Raw genomic sequence first — 14,614 nt, 5'->3', positions numbered from 1 at the left:
CCAAGTTTCCTCGATCGCGCTACAGAGTTCTCCATAGTTACTCTGCCACGTGCTCAGAGGTCTCTGACTTGGGCGGAAGCTGCATGAACTTTTATATGTCCGGAGTGGCCAATAATGGACTGCTAGGTAGGAATAACTAATGAGGTGGAACGTGACCAAATTTGGGGTAATGGCTCCATGCGGTCTATTGTGACATGGACACCAATTTGATTTGGTTCTGACACCTGCCTCGGTCACTTCCTGGGGTATGAGGTGAGGGCGATGGATGTATAATTCCCCAGGTCTCCTCTTGTCTTGATGCCTTGTTCCAGGCAAGCAGAACCTTTCTCAATGACTGACCTTGAGCCCTTTCATTTGATAACAGGCAAATTGTATTGATAGACAGTGATAGTAAATAAGATGAATGCAAGCAAAGCAAGCCAAATGACTACACAGTCCTATTTATTTACCAGTCCTAGCGTTTCACAAGGAGACGGTGTGTCTGGCGGTACATGAACACCATCGTATGCTTCTTGCTCCAACCAGGACATCAATCACTTTGGAGATTGGGGGTAAATGCAGCAAACTGTCACCCGGGGATTCCTCCTTTTGTATTCACTTTCTCCTGGTGACTCTTCATTTTTGGGTACTGTACATTAGTTTTTCTGTTTCCATCAGGCTGTTCATGTTCTGACCTGTCAGCGTAATCCCTTGTTTCTTTAAACATGTCACATTCACACATCTTAATTTGGTCATTTGCCAGTGTCTTCATTTGGTCAGTCCCAGTCTCCTAATTTGGTTATTCCACCAAAACCGGGGATTTTTCACCAAGTTACAGCTGGTCATTGTGACTGATGCTAATTCTTCATGTTCCTATCTGGCGAGCCACGTGTGGATTAGGGTCATGTTTGGGTGAGATGGGGGGTTTCTGCTGAGTCCTGAGAGGCCACTGGGCCTGGGAAATAGATAACTCCCTAGAGTGAAAGGACTTATAGTGAAAGTCTGGGGGCCGGACTTGACGATCTGCTCAGGTCCCTTCCGACCCGACCAACTATAAAACTAGGACTGTTTGAGCAGAGCAATTCCCAAACCCACTACAAGGCATTTGGGGCTGGAACTGCTCCAGGATGAGGCCCAGCTCCACCACCTCTTCATTCAGCACACCCCAGCCCCGGCGCCCTGCCTTGCCATGTCTGAGCCGGGGGAGGGCAGGGCTGTGGCTGCTGGAGCCAATGATGGGGCTGGAGCCGTGCTTCACTGCATGCATCTGGGGTGGAGGAAACTTCTGCTTTTTGCTGATACTGCAGCATTTCCTGTGTGCCGGTACGAGCTGCTCTGTGCCTTTATGCCATGATGGGTGAGAATGTGACATACGCCGACCTGCAATTCTCCAAGCCCGCCCTGGGACACAGTGCAACCCCCCAGGTGCAGGGGACAGGTAGGTGTCAGCACCCTTTCCTCACCTGGTCATGCCCTCGCCCCACACCCTGACCAGCCATGTGTCTGCACCCCCTGCAGCCATGCATGAGGTCGACAGCACCTACGAGAACCTGCATCTGGGTGCAGTGGGCGAGGGGCCGCCCGGGCACGGGGCCCAGCAACGCGGAGGCGAGCAGGAGCCTGAAGCAGAGCTCACAGCTGGCTGGGGTACGTGAGAAGATTCAAGGTGCTTGGAGAAGTTCATTGCAGGGCATGGATGGGCACCTCTGACTGTTTAGGGAGAGGGCTGATCAGTGGACTCTGCTTGCTGTGCCCAGGCTGCAGGGCAGAGCTGGGGACGTGTGGCTGTCCCAGGCTCCAGGGCTTTGCTGGTGACCCCATGGGGCTGGGAAGGAATCCCCCCTCCCATTCCTGTTGCTACAGATATTGGGGTGGGGGTCCTTCCTCAACAGCTAGGAGTTGGGTGCATCCCGGGCTGGGTGGGGATGGGGACTGGGCTGTGCCAGTGCTCCTGCTGGGGTAACCCAGGATGGTCTAGGCTAGAGGTCTTGCCCGTGTGCTCTGGGTCAGGCTGACACCGTACTGGGGGCAGAAAGGAATTTCTCCCTTGGTCACATTGGTACTGGATGGGGTGGGGGCTGTTTGCCTTCCTCTGCAGTGGGGCCACGGCCTCGACCTGGGATCTCCCCAGTGCACGGTCACAACCAGGGCTGGATTAGTGCATAGGCAATGCCTAGGGCCCTGAGAAGTGGGGCCCCTGGTCCTTCCCTCCACGCCGCTGGCACAAATGGCCTGATCTGCCTTCTTTCCCTTCCCTTCACCTCCCCTTCGCTAGTGTCACTGAGGCAGCAGCTGCTTCCTAGGAGCGGCTTCGAGCCCTGCTCCCCGCAAGTGGTAGTGCTGGGGTGGGGAGGGGGATCCCAGCCGGCCTGGGGCCCATGAGTCTGTCTGTCTAGGGCCCACTAAAGGGTTAGTCTGGCCCTGGTCACAGCATCCTTCCTGCCCTCCCAGCAGCAGGACCCTGGCGGTGCTGAGGGTGCTGCAGGTGCTGGAGCTGGTCCCATGGCCCCTTGTCTCTTGCAGAGCCCCGGTGGAGCGCGTGGCCCCTGCCCCTGGCCCTGCTGGCAGCCTGTCTGGCCCTGCTGGCCACCACCATCGCCCTGGGGGTCTGCTGTGAGTTGGCCTGGCAGAGAGCATGGGGCAGTGGGGGGTGGGCAGGGGTGGTGGCAGTGTGGGGGACACGGAAGTGCCTGGGCCTTGGGGCAGGGGCATGAACTACCTGCAGGGACAGGGCAGCGGGTGGAAGGGGGGTGGGTCCCCGAGGCAAGGAGGATCTTTAGTGACTGTGGAGATGTCTCTAGGGGTGACTTGCAACTGGGGGGTCCTCTGGAGAAACCCAGCCCTGGGGCCAGCACCCCGAGAGGGGGCAGTGCAAGGTGCCCTGCGTGCTGCAGGCACATGCCCATCTCCTGCCAGCCCATGCCTGTGCCCTGGCACTGCCTTGGGAGGCTCCTGCCATCTGCACTGTCCCAGGGGCCCTGCGTGGTTGGATAGAGGTGTGAACAGGGGGGTCCTACCCCTGCCTTGGCTGCATCTCCCAACCCAGGGTGCCAGGCCATGGCCCTTGTGCTGACAGCCCTGTCCCCACAGACTGGCAGGAGAGGCAGCGCCTGCAGCAGGCATCCCATGCCCACGCGGCCGAGCGCGATGGCCTGTGGCAGCAGGCGGGTGCCCAGGAGCAACGGCTGGGGCAGGCGGGTGCGGTGCTGGCGCAGGCCCAGGAGAGGCTGGCACAGACCCAAGCAGAGCTGGCACGGGAGAGGGAGAAGGGAAACCGCAGCCAGATGGAGCTGCAGAAGACCACCACAGACCTGCAGCAGGCGCAGAAGCTGGCCTGGGACCTACAGCAGCAGCTGAACAAGACTGCAAGAGACCTGGCCACTGCAAGGTCCTGCCAAGTCACAGGTACCCCCGGGGAGGGCAGGATGGGGGACGGGGCACCCCCAGGGCTGACAGCTTGGGTGGGACAGCCCCCAGGCAGAGCTGGGCCTAGGCCCCATATGGAGAGGGTGGGAGTATCACCCTGGGAGGAGAAGGCATGCCAGTGTCCTGGCCTGGCAACTCCAGACCTCCCGTCCTCCCCTCCCCTGCTGCATGTAACCCAGATGTGCCCCAGGGATGGCTGTGATACCCCGTGTCCCCATAACCCATGCCCCACTCTGCCTCCAGCGTACCCTCCCGTCCTTCTCACCCTCCACACCCTGATGTACTTACTGGGTTGAAAGGGAGGCTGCGCAAGGGTCCTAGTGCCAGCCTCAGTCTGTCTAATAGCCAGCCAGCCCCTCCTGGACACTGCTGGTCTCCATCCTGCCTTAAGCTGAGTGGTCACTCTCAGCCTGTCCATGCCCAGGACACCTGTAAGCCTTAAGAGTGAACTACGGGGCTCCAACCGCCCCTTACACCACGCACATTCACCGCAGATGTTGCCCGTCCAACTGGTTTCCCTTCTCGGGACCTCGGTCACTTGGCCTCCACCCCTGCTCTCTTGCTGAGCACAGATTCACCGTGTTGGACCCAGCTTCTGGGCTCCAGCCCTAGTCTCACCCTATCCGACTATGACTGCACCCTCTTGGGCTGTAGGCCCCAGGCCCTGTCTCGGCCCCCCTTGGGCACTTAGTCTGTTTTGGCTCTCGCTGGGTCCCTGTGTCTGTTTCCACTGTTCCTGGGCGCTGGGCCTCTGGCTGCTGTCTCGCCCTTCTCAGGCCTCTGGACTCCTGGTCTGTCTCAGCTCTTCTCGGCACCTGGCTCCCCGAGCTGCCGCAGGTATTTTGCGAGCATGCTTGCTGCCTAGCCCCCGTGCAGCTTACTGCGGCTGGCCGCACTGCTGCAGCAGGGCCCATGCTTCCCAAGCGGGTTCTTCCTCGCTGGATTATCACAGAGTCACCAACTCTGTGATAGACTTTCTTGCTCCTGCCACTTCCCCGGGGTGACTGTTTTTGTTGTAGACAGCTCTGCCTGCTACTCGTTTCTCCTCAAGCATCAGAACCCTTCTGGCTCTCTGTTACACTGCCCCTTGGCCTGGGCACTGCCTGGTACCCAGCACATCTGCCCCAGGGCTGAGCTGTGGGTAGAGCCAGTGGCTCCTGGAAGGGCCCACATCCAGGTAGCAGCCCCAGAAGCACCCTGGCACTGCCCCTGACAGCGGTGCGGGTGTGAGCGGCTGCCTGTGCCCAGGCTGCTGCCCGGAGACCTGGGTGCTGCACCGCGGGAAGTGCCTGTTCCTCTCCAAGGAGAAGAAGTCCTGGGAGGACAGCAAAGAGTGGTGTGAACAGGAATCCTCCTGGCTTCTCATCCTACGTGGCCGGGAGTGGGACCAGACGAAGATGCCGGTACGGGCATGTAGCGTGGGGGTGCAGCGGGAAAGCAGCTGCCTGGTGGAGGGGTGGATCAAAAATCTTGTGAGGGAGCGAGATGCTGGGGGCAGAGCAGGGCAGAATGGGGTTGGCAGCCTCTTCAGGGGCATTTCCCTGGGGCTGGGACAAGCCAAAGTGTGCGGGGGTGGGGGGGGTGCCTCCAGCCCCCAGATACAGCTGGCCCAACGAGGGCTGGGGCTGGGGAGCAGCTGGACCCAGTGTGGATGCTTTCAATGTGTGCAGACTCCTGGGGGGCAGGTGTGGGAGTTGGGGGGGGCTAGTGCCACACATGTCCCTGCCCCCCCCCCGCTCCCCTCCTGTTGCCCATCCACGGGAAGGTCCCATGGCTCCAGCTGCCCCCTCTCCTCTGGCTCCGGGCCAGGCCTGGGGCTGTTTCTGAGCAGTCGCTTCCTCCCCAGAGCTTCCTCACCACCACGGACACCGGGTACTGGATTGGGCTCCGGCGTAAGGGCGCCTGGGACCAGTGGTTTTGGATCGACGGGACTCCGCACCCAAAGTGAGCTAGCTCCCTGGCAGCCCCATTCAGCTCTGGTTGTGGCCCCTGCACAAGGATGTGCCATGGGGCTGGGGTCAGGGCAGGGGCTGCGCTGGGTGGGAGGGCAGGATCCGTGCAGTGTGGGCAGGGGAGGCTGCCAGGAGCCTGGATCCCAGGCTGTGCCTGTACCTGTGCCTGTGCCAGGAGCTGCCTGTATGGACTGGGCTTGGCTCTGGCAGCCCCACTGCACCTGGCCAGGAGCAAGGAGCTGTCAGCAGGGCTCGTGGGCTGGGGGCGGGGGCTGTGGCCTGGGCGGGGTGCTGAAGGGGTCAGACTGGCCAGAATTGGGCCTGGGCCCTGGCTGCAGCTGGACAGGTGCGGCCTTGCAGGGGCTGGGATGGTCTCGGGACCCTGACGTGGCCTTCGTCTTTGTAGAGAGCAGAAAATGCCATGGTCTGGTTATTATGGAGTAATTAAAGAGGGAAGCTTAGACAGCTCAGGCCCGTGGAATGGGAAATACCGCTGGATCTGTGAGAAGCCGGCCAGCTGCCCCTGGTGAGCCGCAGAGACCGTCCCCGGGTCATGAAGACAGGAGGCTCCGTGAGTAGGAGAGCGCGTCTCCATGCTGGGCACCCTCGCTGCACACTGGCACCCAGGCACTCCTGTGCCCGCCCCCTCCCCTGGCAGCGGGAGCCCTGCACCCCCACGCAGGAGCGTGGCCGGGGGAGAGGGGCTGCGCTCTGCCTCTCAGCAGCCCCAGCTCACCCTGGCCCTTGCCTTCCAGCTCCTACCGCTCCAGCACGGCCGCACCTGGCGCGCTTCCCTCCGCGCTCCCTGCACGCAGCACTGCCTGCTCTCCTGGCCCTGCCCTTGCCCAGCCACCTCCTGCCTCCAGCACCTGCATCCTGCCCGTCCCACAGCCCAGACCCACGCGGGCTTCTTCGTGCAGGTGCAGCACACTGCGGACTCCTCTTGGGTCTGGGACCTCCCTGGACACCCAGGTCCTTCTCCGTAGCACTGCCCCCAGCCGTGTCTCACCCACTCTGTGCCTGTGTCCGTGACCCTTCCTCCCGAGGGCAGCACCGTGCACTTGTCCACACTGACCTGCATCCCATCAGCTTCAGCCCGGCTTTCCAGTCTGTTGAGATCTGTCTGCACTGCAGTCACGTCCTCCAGCGTGTTCACAGCCCTTCTCAGGGTTGTGTCATCTGTCACTTGCTCCACAGGCTTTCTCTGCCAGCGTCCAGACCGTGAATGGACATGTTGAGTAGTCCCAGGCCGAGGACAGACCCCTGCAGGGCTCCGCTCGATCCTTTCTGCCATCCTGACATGGGCACTGTCTGACTGACTGATGCCTTTGCTGGGTCGATGGAGCCAGTTGTCTACCTACCATATAGCAGCTTTGTGCAGCCCAGGCTTCTCCCATTGGTTTATGAAGAGTTGATGTGGGATCTTGTCTGAAGCCTTGCTGAAGCGCAGACACACGAAGCCCACAGCAGGCCCTTCATCCACCCCTGCAGTTACTCTGCCGTAGCAAGAGATCAAGGTTGTTGGAGACGATTTGTTGGTGTCTAACCCATGCTGGCTGCTCGGGATCAGACTTTCCTCTTCCTCATGCTTGCAGATGGATTTTCTTATCATCTGCTCCAGTAACTTCCTGGGGATTGAGGCGAGGGTGATGGGTCAATAATTTCTTATGTCCTCTCTTGTCTTTTCCAGAGAGGGCTCCACGTTTCCCTTGTCCCATCCCGTGAACCCCACTTGTGTCCCACAACTAGGTCAGTGTCATTGCCAAGGCCCCGAGGTCCCCTTTGTCCAGCCCTTCGGTGCCCCGGGGTGTAGTCCCCAAGGCCCTGGTGACCTGAGTTCACACAGACTTGTCAGACACTGTCTAGAAAGGGCATTGATGGGTGATCTCTTGTTGTGGACCAAGTCCATGGCTGGGAGAGAGGCCAGGCAAGCTTTTGGGCCCAAAGGGCGTATGCTGTGGGTGGGAGATGTCTCAGCTGCAGCGTCAGCTCAACTCTGAAGACAACAGAGACCAGATAAACTGCAAGCTCTGTGGCATGTGGCATGACATATTTTCCACTTCCTAACCATGACCACACTCGTGTTTCTTATTTTCATCTGGGTGACAGCACTATGCCCCAGCCCACTTGACTTCACGGCTCCTCGTTGTGTCCGTGACTCCTAGTAATCTCTCTCCATTCGACCGGTGCTAGCGACCCTCTCTCCTCGCTCACGGCCCAGATGTCCATCAATCCAGCTGCCCTTTGTCCTGCCATGCTGCTGTCTGCTGGCTGCTCCTGGTCCTGTAACTCCCATTTCACAGCCCTGCAGACTGTTCTTAGCTCTTTCCAAGGAAGTTCTAGTTCTTTGTGCTCCAGTCTTACATTGAATAACCCAGCCCTGGCCTGGCTGTACAAGTAAAGCTTCTCATTTCTTTTTAGCTGGAGAAAAATCTGTGTTGTGTTAGATGTGGTGACGCACCTCACCATTTGCACCCTCATTTTCAAAATCCTAGATCCTCCGTCCATAAATATACTTATTTACAAGAGCCAACATACCGTGATCACTCCCTCCCCTGCCCCCAGGAGTTATTCCCTATTCAGACGTGCACGGTGTCTGCAGAGGAGCCCTGTCATTGAAATAGCACCAGGCAAGGTGTGCACGACCACAGCCATGCACGCCTGCCCAGAGCACAGCGGTGTTAGTGCCTGGCTGGAAGCAGGAGCTCCCTTTCCTGCCTCCCTGGAACGGAGGTGCTGGTGCGGTGGGAGCGGCAGAGCACCGGTCTGCTGTGACATATGTGCTGCTATGACCAAGGCATGCAGTGTCCTCGGGGGACAGGTCTGTGCTACCCAGCTGAGCTGTGGGGCAGGGTGTGAGCTGCCAGTACCGTCTGGGGCCGGTCTCATCTGGGTCTGCTTGAGGGGTGGTGATGGTGAGTCCCTCAGGCTCCAGTGCCAGCATTTTGGGCTCTGAGCCCAACAGGGACACTGCTTAAATTGGGGCAGGTGATGCTTTGGGTGGTGGTGAGGAGGGTGGGGAAGGCGGGAGCTAATTGCTCACACAAGGGCAGCAACCAGCTTCTACAGCTGAGCACGGAGCCAGGTTGGTTTGCCCTCTGGGCCTTAAAGAGCCAGCCAGGCACCATCCAGCCCCGAGGTGCAGGGCACACGGCACAGAGACACCTGCCCCAAGGCCCCACGAGACTGGGGCTGGAACAGCAGGGCCTGTGGGCCTGGTGCAGGGGGCTGCAGACTGGTATTCTGGATCGTAGGGAGAAGCTGGGAGACTCTTTGTCCTCGTTCAGCCTTTATTGTAACAATGAACCCGACCAAAAATGACTGATCCTTTCCTGTGGATGACATCGCTCTTTAGTAAGGGAGTTAACCCTTACTACTATATCCCCCTTTCTCAAAGGCAAACTTGATACACAGCTACGAAAAGAACCTAAACAAAGCAGAAGCATCAGTAAGTCTCTTTGATTAGACCCGACTAACTCACAGGTCTAATGTCTTCGGTGCAACTGAGGTGCATCCAGACCTAGTGTGATAAACAGGTGCAGTTTGGCGGAGACGTTCTTGATTTCGATGGAGAAGGCTACAGGGCGGGGTGGGCTGCCTGCTTACTGCAGTGAGGCAGACCGGGGCCTGATTTCTCCACACCCGAAATAGCAGAAACCAGATTGAGTGCAGGCCGTGTGGCATGTGGTGTGTTTCCTGCTTCCCCACTGCACCAGCAGTGCCCCAGCCCTGCTCCCAGGCTGCCTGACCCTCCTCTGAGTCACCTCGTGCACAACTGCCGTGCCCTGTGGCCTGCCCGACTCCCCATCTCCAAGGGCCCCATAGACAGGAAGGGCAAAGCCCCATCCGAGCCAAACCAGCTGCAGGGTCCCTCGTGACCCTAAACACAGTGCAGGGGGCTGTGGCTTGAAGGCTGGCTCTCAGCACCCAGAGGCACTCGGGGTTGTGGGGTCCCCTTGCCCAGAGCTGGTACCAGGAAAGCTGTGAGGAGGCTCCAAGATGGTGGGAAGGTCCCAAGCAAGGCCCCTGCCTTGGTCCCTCCATGGCTCCCGGTGTGTGCAAAAGTCTGTGCGCACCTGGCTGCAGCAATGATCCAGTTATGGAACCTATGGGGGAAGGAGAAGCGTTACGGTGCAGCAGCTCAGACCGATGTTGCTGGTCATGTGCAGTTCCAGTCCGCTCACCTCGTGTGTATGATGCTTTTCTGTTATTGTGCGTTCATGCATAAGTGTGGGAGGATGTTTGTGTGTGTATGTGTATGTGCTGTTTTGGAAAAAAAAAGCGTTGTGAGGGTGTAGTGCAGGAACATGATGTGCTGTGTGTTGCCCATGGCCCGTGGTGCAGTGTCTGTCGATGGTGTTGTGCCGGGTGCCTCACAAGAACAGAAGAGCTGCCCTGGGCTGGCTCAGACCCCAGGTCTGTCCTGCCCCATCTCTGGTGTCACACGATGGCAGACAGTGGAGGCTGGAAGGAGAGTGATCAGGTCTTGGACAGGCTTTTCCCCGTTCTTCTCTCCCTTGCAGCCTCCAGCACTGCAGGTCCAGGCAGGTCTGATGCAGAGGCCGTGCCCCTCGCTCCCTGCCCCATAGCTCCCCATGCCCCTTTCCCCCCAGCACGTGCCCAGTCCCTTTTTGGGAAAGGGGAGTCAATTAGATGCTGGTGTGAGTGACCCCGGGGCCCCTGGTGCCCCAGTGCCTGAGGATGGTGCTGTGCAGGAAAAGCCCAGCCCCTGGGCCCCCCCCCCCCAGCCCTGCCTGTGCCAGGGGGAGGGCACGGCCTCGGCTGCCAGAGCCAATGGCAGAGCCATGGCCATGCTTGGCTGCCCCCACCTGCTGTTGCGGCTGCCTCTGCTTCTGCCTTGGCACTTCCCTCCTGCCAGGACGACCACGCCACACCACGCCACGCCGGCCCCAGCAGCCCGGGACCTGTTCCATGCTCCACGGCTGAGATGAGTGAGGGTGTGACGTATGCCGACCTGCGGTTCTCCAAGGTCCCCCCAGGACGGGGTGTGGCCCCCCGGGTGCAGAGGGCAGGTAGGAGTCAGCACCCCTTCCTTGCCTGTCCCTGCCCCAGCACCAGCCCCAGCCCCACACCCTGACCACCCGCTGTGTCTGCAGCCCCTGCAGCCCCGGGCGAGGCTGATGACACCTACGAGAACCTCCAGCTGGGCCCCATGGGCGAGGGGCCGGCCGGGCGCGGGGTCCAGCAATGCGGAGGTGAGTGTGGGGGCATCCCCTGCCCTGCCCAGGGCTCCTCAGCAGGGATGCAGAGAGCTCCTGGGGTGCAGAGCGGGCTCAGGGGTGAAATAGGACTGCAGGGGCTGAGATCAGAGGATGGAGGGGGCAGGGGATGGAGGGGCTGTCCTCCCCAGGGCTGAGGGGCAGCTCTGCTTGCTGTGCCCAGGCTGCAGGGCAGAGGGGGATGTTCCTCCCTGCACCAACAGTGCCCCAGCCCTGCTCCCAGGCTGCCTGACCCTCCTCTGAGTCACCTCGTGCACAACTGCCCCAGGCTATGTGGCTTTGCTGGTGGCCACATGGGCTGGAAGGAGTCTTCCCCCTTCCCTGGTGGCTGCAGGCATCAGGGTTTGCTTTGCCGCCCTCAGAGGTGCTGGGTGCCAGCTGCAGAGAGGCGCTGGGCTGCGTGGGTCTGAGTGCAGGCAGAGCCGGAGGCACCGTGCACACTCGCCCATTCAGACACGCTCATGCACTCGTTGATAGACAGCAGCTTTCTGTGTGCGATGCTGCCACTTTCCCTGAAGCCCAGGCCGGGTCTAGGGCTGAGCCAATGCTCCGGCTGGGACCAGTCCTGCAGGGTCCTGGCTAGAGGGTCTCGCCCCTGTGCTCAGGCTCAGCCCGAGGATGCAGTGGGGGAGGAAGGGCTGGGGCAGGTGTGGGGGGAGGATCTTGCAACACCCAAGCCCCTTCCTGCCCTTGCAGAGATGCTCGCTGGCAGTGCTGGGGTGGGGGGTGTCTCAGGCCTGCTGGCGTGGGGGCCGTGGGGGCTGCGGGTGGTGGGGCTGCTCCCACAGTGCCTCGTCTCTTGCAGAGCCCCGGCGGAGCGCCCGACCCCTGCCCCTGGTCCTGCTGGCAGCCTGCCTGGCCCTGCTGGTCACCACCATCGCCCTGGGGGTCTGCTGTGAGTAGGGCTGGCAGGGAGAAGGGGAGTAGGGGAGGGGACATGGGCAGGGGTCAGGACCCTGAGCCCATGCCCTGGCCTGCTGCTGGCTGCACTGTGCGTGCCTGTGGCCCTGGGGATTGGGTGGAGGTGTGAGCAGGGAAGCGGTCCTGCTCCTGCCCAGGCACAGCATCCAGCCAGGGGTGCCGGGCCCCTCCCTGGCACTGACAGCCCCCTGCCCGCAGACTGGCAGCAGGGCCAGTGGCTGCAGCAGGTGTCCGCTGCCCACGCGGCCGAGCGCAATGGCCTGTGGCAGCAGGCGGGTGCCCAGGAGCAGCGGCTGGGGCAGGCGGGTGCGGCGCTGGTGCAGGCGCAGGAGGAGCTGGCACGGACCCGAGCGGAGCTGATGAGGGCCTGGCAGGAGGGGAACCACAGCCAGGAGGAGCTGCAGGAGACGAAGGCGGCGCTGGCGTGGGCGCAGGAGGAGGCTCAGGACCTGCGGCAGGAGTTGAACAAGACTGCCACAGCCCTGGCTGATGTGCGGCCCTGCCAGGTCACAGGTAGCCCCCAGCAAGGGAGGCAGCACCAGCCAGGACCCCTGGGGCTGGCGGGGGAGCAGGGGGCAATGCCCAGGCTTATGCACCAGCCCCGGTATGCCTGGTATGCCTGGTGCCGGGTGCCTGAGGTGCCTGGGGTAGGGTTAGGCGATTCCCAGAGACCCTGGGGGCCCAAACCAGGCTGCTGGGGGTTGTGTGTGTGGGGATTGTTGGGTTGGGAGCTGGTGGGGGGCAGGGACTCCTGGATTGCACAGAGCCATGCTCAGAGCCCAGCCCTGACCGCAGAGCCCAGTGCCTGCACCCGGGACCCTCCTGACCTGCACAAAGCAGGCCCTGGGCACCCGCGGGTGGGAGGGAGACCTTTGCTCAGGGACACAGAACGGGGCTTGGGTGCGAGCGGCTGCCTATGCGCAGACTGCTGCCCGGAGACCTGGGTGCTGCACCGTGGGAAGTGCCTGTTCCTCTCCAAGGAGAAGAAGACCTGGTTGGACAGCAAAGAGGCGTGTGCACAAGAGTCCTCCCGCCTCCTCATTACCCGGGACTGGGACCACAGGACCATGCCAGTACGGGCCTGGGGCTGGGGAGGCCGTGGGAAGGTGGGGCCTGGTGGGGGCAGGGAGGGGGCACACGGAGAGCATCAGGTCGGGTCAGGTCGGGTCGGGCAGGGCTGGTGCCGGAGGAGCCTGGTACTCCGTCCCGCGGGAGGGGAGAGGGGATGGGCAGAGCCTGGGGCAGCTGAAGGGAAGAAACAGGCTGGAGGGGAGGAAGAAAGGCTGGAAAACTCCTGCCAGCTCAGAGGCCTTGGAGGCTGGGGCAGCTGACACCCCTTCTGCTGCCCCTTCCCGGTCCCGTGGGTCGGCCCCATTGCCTGGGGCCCCTCTGGGAACCGTACCCGGACATCAGGGTCTCCCTGCCCTGGCACCGTTTCACTGCCGTGGTCGCCTCCCCAGAGCTTTTTTGCCCACTTGGAGACCTCGTACTGGATCGGACTCAGGTGGAGATGGGACCTAAGGACTGAGCCAGAACTGTGGCAGTGGGAGGATGGCACCCCGTACTCGTAAGCTGGCACCGAGCTCCTAGCCCAGAAACGCCTTGCACCCCCTTCCCAAGCACCAGGGCCGGGGTGTGGGGATCTTCCTGTCAGCCCACTGCAGCGTGGGCCTCGACGGGGGCTCTGGCTGGGCATTGGTGCAAGGTCAGGCTGGCCGTGGGCTCCTCTGCATCGGAGCTGGGGCTGAGGCTGCAGCCAGGCGGGCAGGGCCCTGCGGGGGCTGGATTGGTCTGGGGGCCCTGACATGGCCTCTGTCATTGCAGGTTTGAGAGTGCAACAGGTCATGGGTTATTTGGAATAATAAAAAGGGGCAGCATCGGGAGAGAAGGCTGGTACGACGACAGGCGCCCCTGGGTCTGCGAGAAGCCGGCTGGCCGCCCCCAGGGAGCCGCACAGGCCGACCCCAGGCTATGACTGTGGGAGGGTCCCATGAGGACAGGAGCGCGTGCCTGCAGTATCGCAACACCAGGGACTCATGTCCTCTTTTGCCCTCATCCACTGGACCCTGCGCCCGCCGTGCGTGCGTCTGAGGCTGGCTCCGCCTGCCCCCCACCCTGCCTCTTGCCTTCAGCTCCAGTGGCTCCAGGGACCAGCTCCAACCTGCACCAGCGTGATCCCCGCACAGTGCCACGGACTCGGCACTGCCTGCTCCCCAAACTGCCCGGCAGACAGGACCAGGCCAGGGCATTAGGAGATCCTAGACGCGTAGGACATGAGGGCTGGAAGGGACCTCAGGAGTCATCTAGTGCAGCCCCCTGCTCACAGCAGGACCAGCCCCAACCACATCCTCCCAGCCAAGACATTCCTGGATGCTCCCAGGACCCCCGAGCTACACCGGAGCCCAGCTGCTGGACCCCCTAGGCAGGGCCCACAGGCAGAGCCCCATTCCCCGATCCAGGCTGTCCCTTTCCCCCGTGCCCAGCCAGGGCAGGAGGGGCCCCCGAGTCCAGCCAGGGGGTCCTGGCAGCCCCGGGTTGCTACCTCCATGGTGCCAGGTACTGGCCCCCAGGAACTTGCGCAGACCAGGGGGACAGCCCCCCACCACAGGCCTGTTTGTGCCCCCCATGTGTCCCATCCCCATGGAGCTTCGTACTGGGGACCTTCTTGTGCCCCGGGCACAGGGCAGGCAGGACGCATCATGGGATAGGAAGGTTTACTGAACATTGTAAAGAAGCCAGGATATATTACTGCTCTTTGTGCTGCTCACCGTCATGGGCATATTATTAAACCCCAGCAATTGCATGCACCAGTGCAGTGTGTGGGGTGGAGAGAGTGCCGGGGCAGGGGCACCCCAGCCGCCTTATTGCACACAGGCCTCCCCCAGTAGCTGCCGTATCACTGGGACCCCACACCCCTAATCCCCCTCCCGCCCCACGCCCGGGGCTGTACGCATTGCTCCCACCACCCTTGGAAGACCAGTCGAGAGAGGCAACACGCAGGCTGTGAGCCCCTCCTCTGTGCACACCTGTCCCCTGAGCCCACCTTCCCCACAAGACCTCCGCCCACCCCCACCTCTAGCCCTGCCCTGATCCAGG

The 14,614-nt window shown here is 61.7% G+C and overlaps 2 protein-coding genes across 3 annotated transcripts; both read left to right on the top strand.

The window, feature by feature from the left end:
• Positions 1-1,279: 1,279 nt before the first annotated feature.
• LOC102564595 (C-type lectin domain family 1 member A-like) lies at positions 1,280-7,777 on the top strand. 2 transcript variants are annotated; one of them, XM_019484737.2, is made up of 8 exons: positions 1,280-1,417; positions 1,498-1,626; positions 2,503-2,592; positions 3,070-3,384; positions 4,654-4,808; positions 5,252-5,349; positions 5,764-5,928; positions 6,555-7,777. In XM_019484737.2, the coding sequence occupies exons 1-7, from the start codon at positions 1,330-1,332 to the stop codon at positions 5,885-5,887; spliced, it is 999 nt and encodes a 332-aa protein (XP_019340282.2). In that variant the 5' UTR covers positions 1,280-1,329; the 3' UTR covers positions 5,888-5,928; positions 6,555-7,777. The 2 variants fall into 2 exon arrangements, with proteins under 2 accessions (XP_019340282.2, XP_019340281.2); XM_019484736.2 differs by having other exon boundaries at positions 6,113-7,777.
• A 2,027-nt stretch (positions 7,778-9,804) lies between these two features.
• On the top strand, positions 9,805-14,325 carry LOC102564819 (B-cell differentiation antigen CD72-like). Its single transcript, XM_019484739.2, has 8 exons — positions 9,805-9,840; positions 10,237-10,390; positions 10,475-10,573; positions 11,403-11,492; positions 11,717-12,031; positions 12,443-12,591; positions 12,979-13,085; positions 13,343-14,325. The coding sequence occupies exons 1-8, from the start codon at positions 9,805-9,807 to the stop codon at positions 13,491-13,493; spliced, it is 1,101 nt and encodes a 366-aa protein (XP_019340284.2). The 3' UTR covers positions 13,494-14,325.
• Positions 14,326-14,614: the final 289 nt, after the last annotated feature.

The sequence above is a fragment of the Alligator mississippiensis genome, chromosome 3 (genome assembly GCF_030867095.1).
Source record: "Alligator mississippiensis isolate rAllMis1 chromosome 3, rAllMis1, whole genome shotgun sequence".
NCBI lineage: Eukaryota > Metazoa > Chordata > Crocodylia > Alligatoridae > Alligator > Alligator mississippiensis.
Note: the sequence above shows the minus strand (reverse complement) of the source record. Positions and strands in the feature narration are given on the sequence as shown.

Bases quoted from the DNA above. Each gene is read 5' to 3' on its own strand.
- LOC102564819 (XM_019484739.2), top strand. From the start codon at position 9,805: ATGGCAGACAGTGGAGGCTGGAAGGAGAGTGATCAG. The intron at 10,391-10,474 runs GTAGGAGTCAGC...CTGTGTCTGCAG, and splicing joins CCCCCGGGTGCAGAGGGCAG to CCCCTGCAGCCCCGGGCGAG. The intron at 12,592-12,978 runs GTACGGGCCTGG...TCGCCTCCCCAG, and splicing joins GGGACCACAGGACCATGCCA to AGCTTTTTTGCCCACTTGGA.
- LOC102564595 (XM_019484737.2), top strand. From the start codon at position 1,330: ATGATGGGTGAGAATGTGACATACGCCGACCTGCAATTCTCCAAGCCC. The intron at 3,385-4,653 runs GTACCCCCGGGG...GCCTGTGCCCAG, and splicing joins AAGGTCCTGCCAAGTCACAG to GCTGCTGCCCGGAGACCTGG. The intron at 5,350-5,763 runs GTGAGCTAGCTC...TCGTCTTTGTAG, and splicing joins GACGGGACTCCGCACCCAAA to AGAGCAGAAAATGCCATGGT.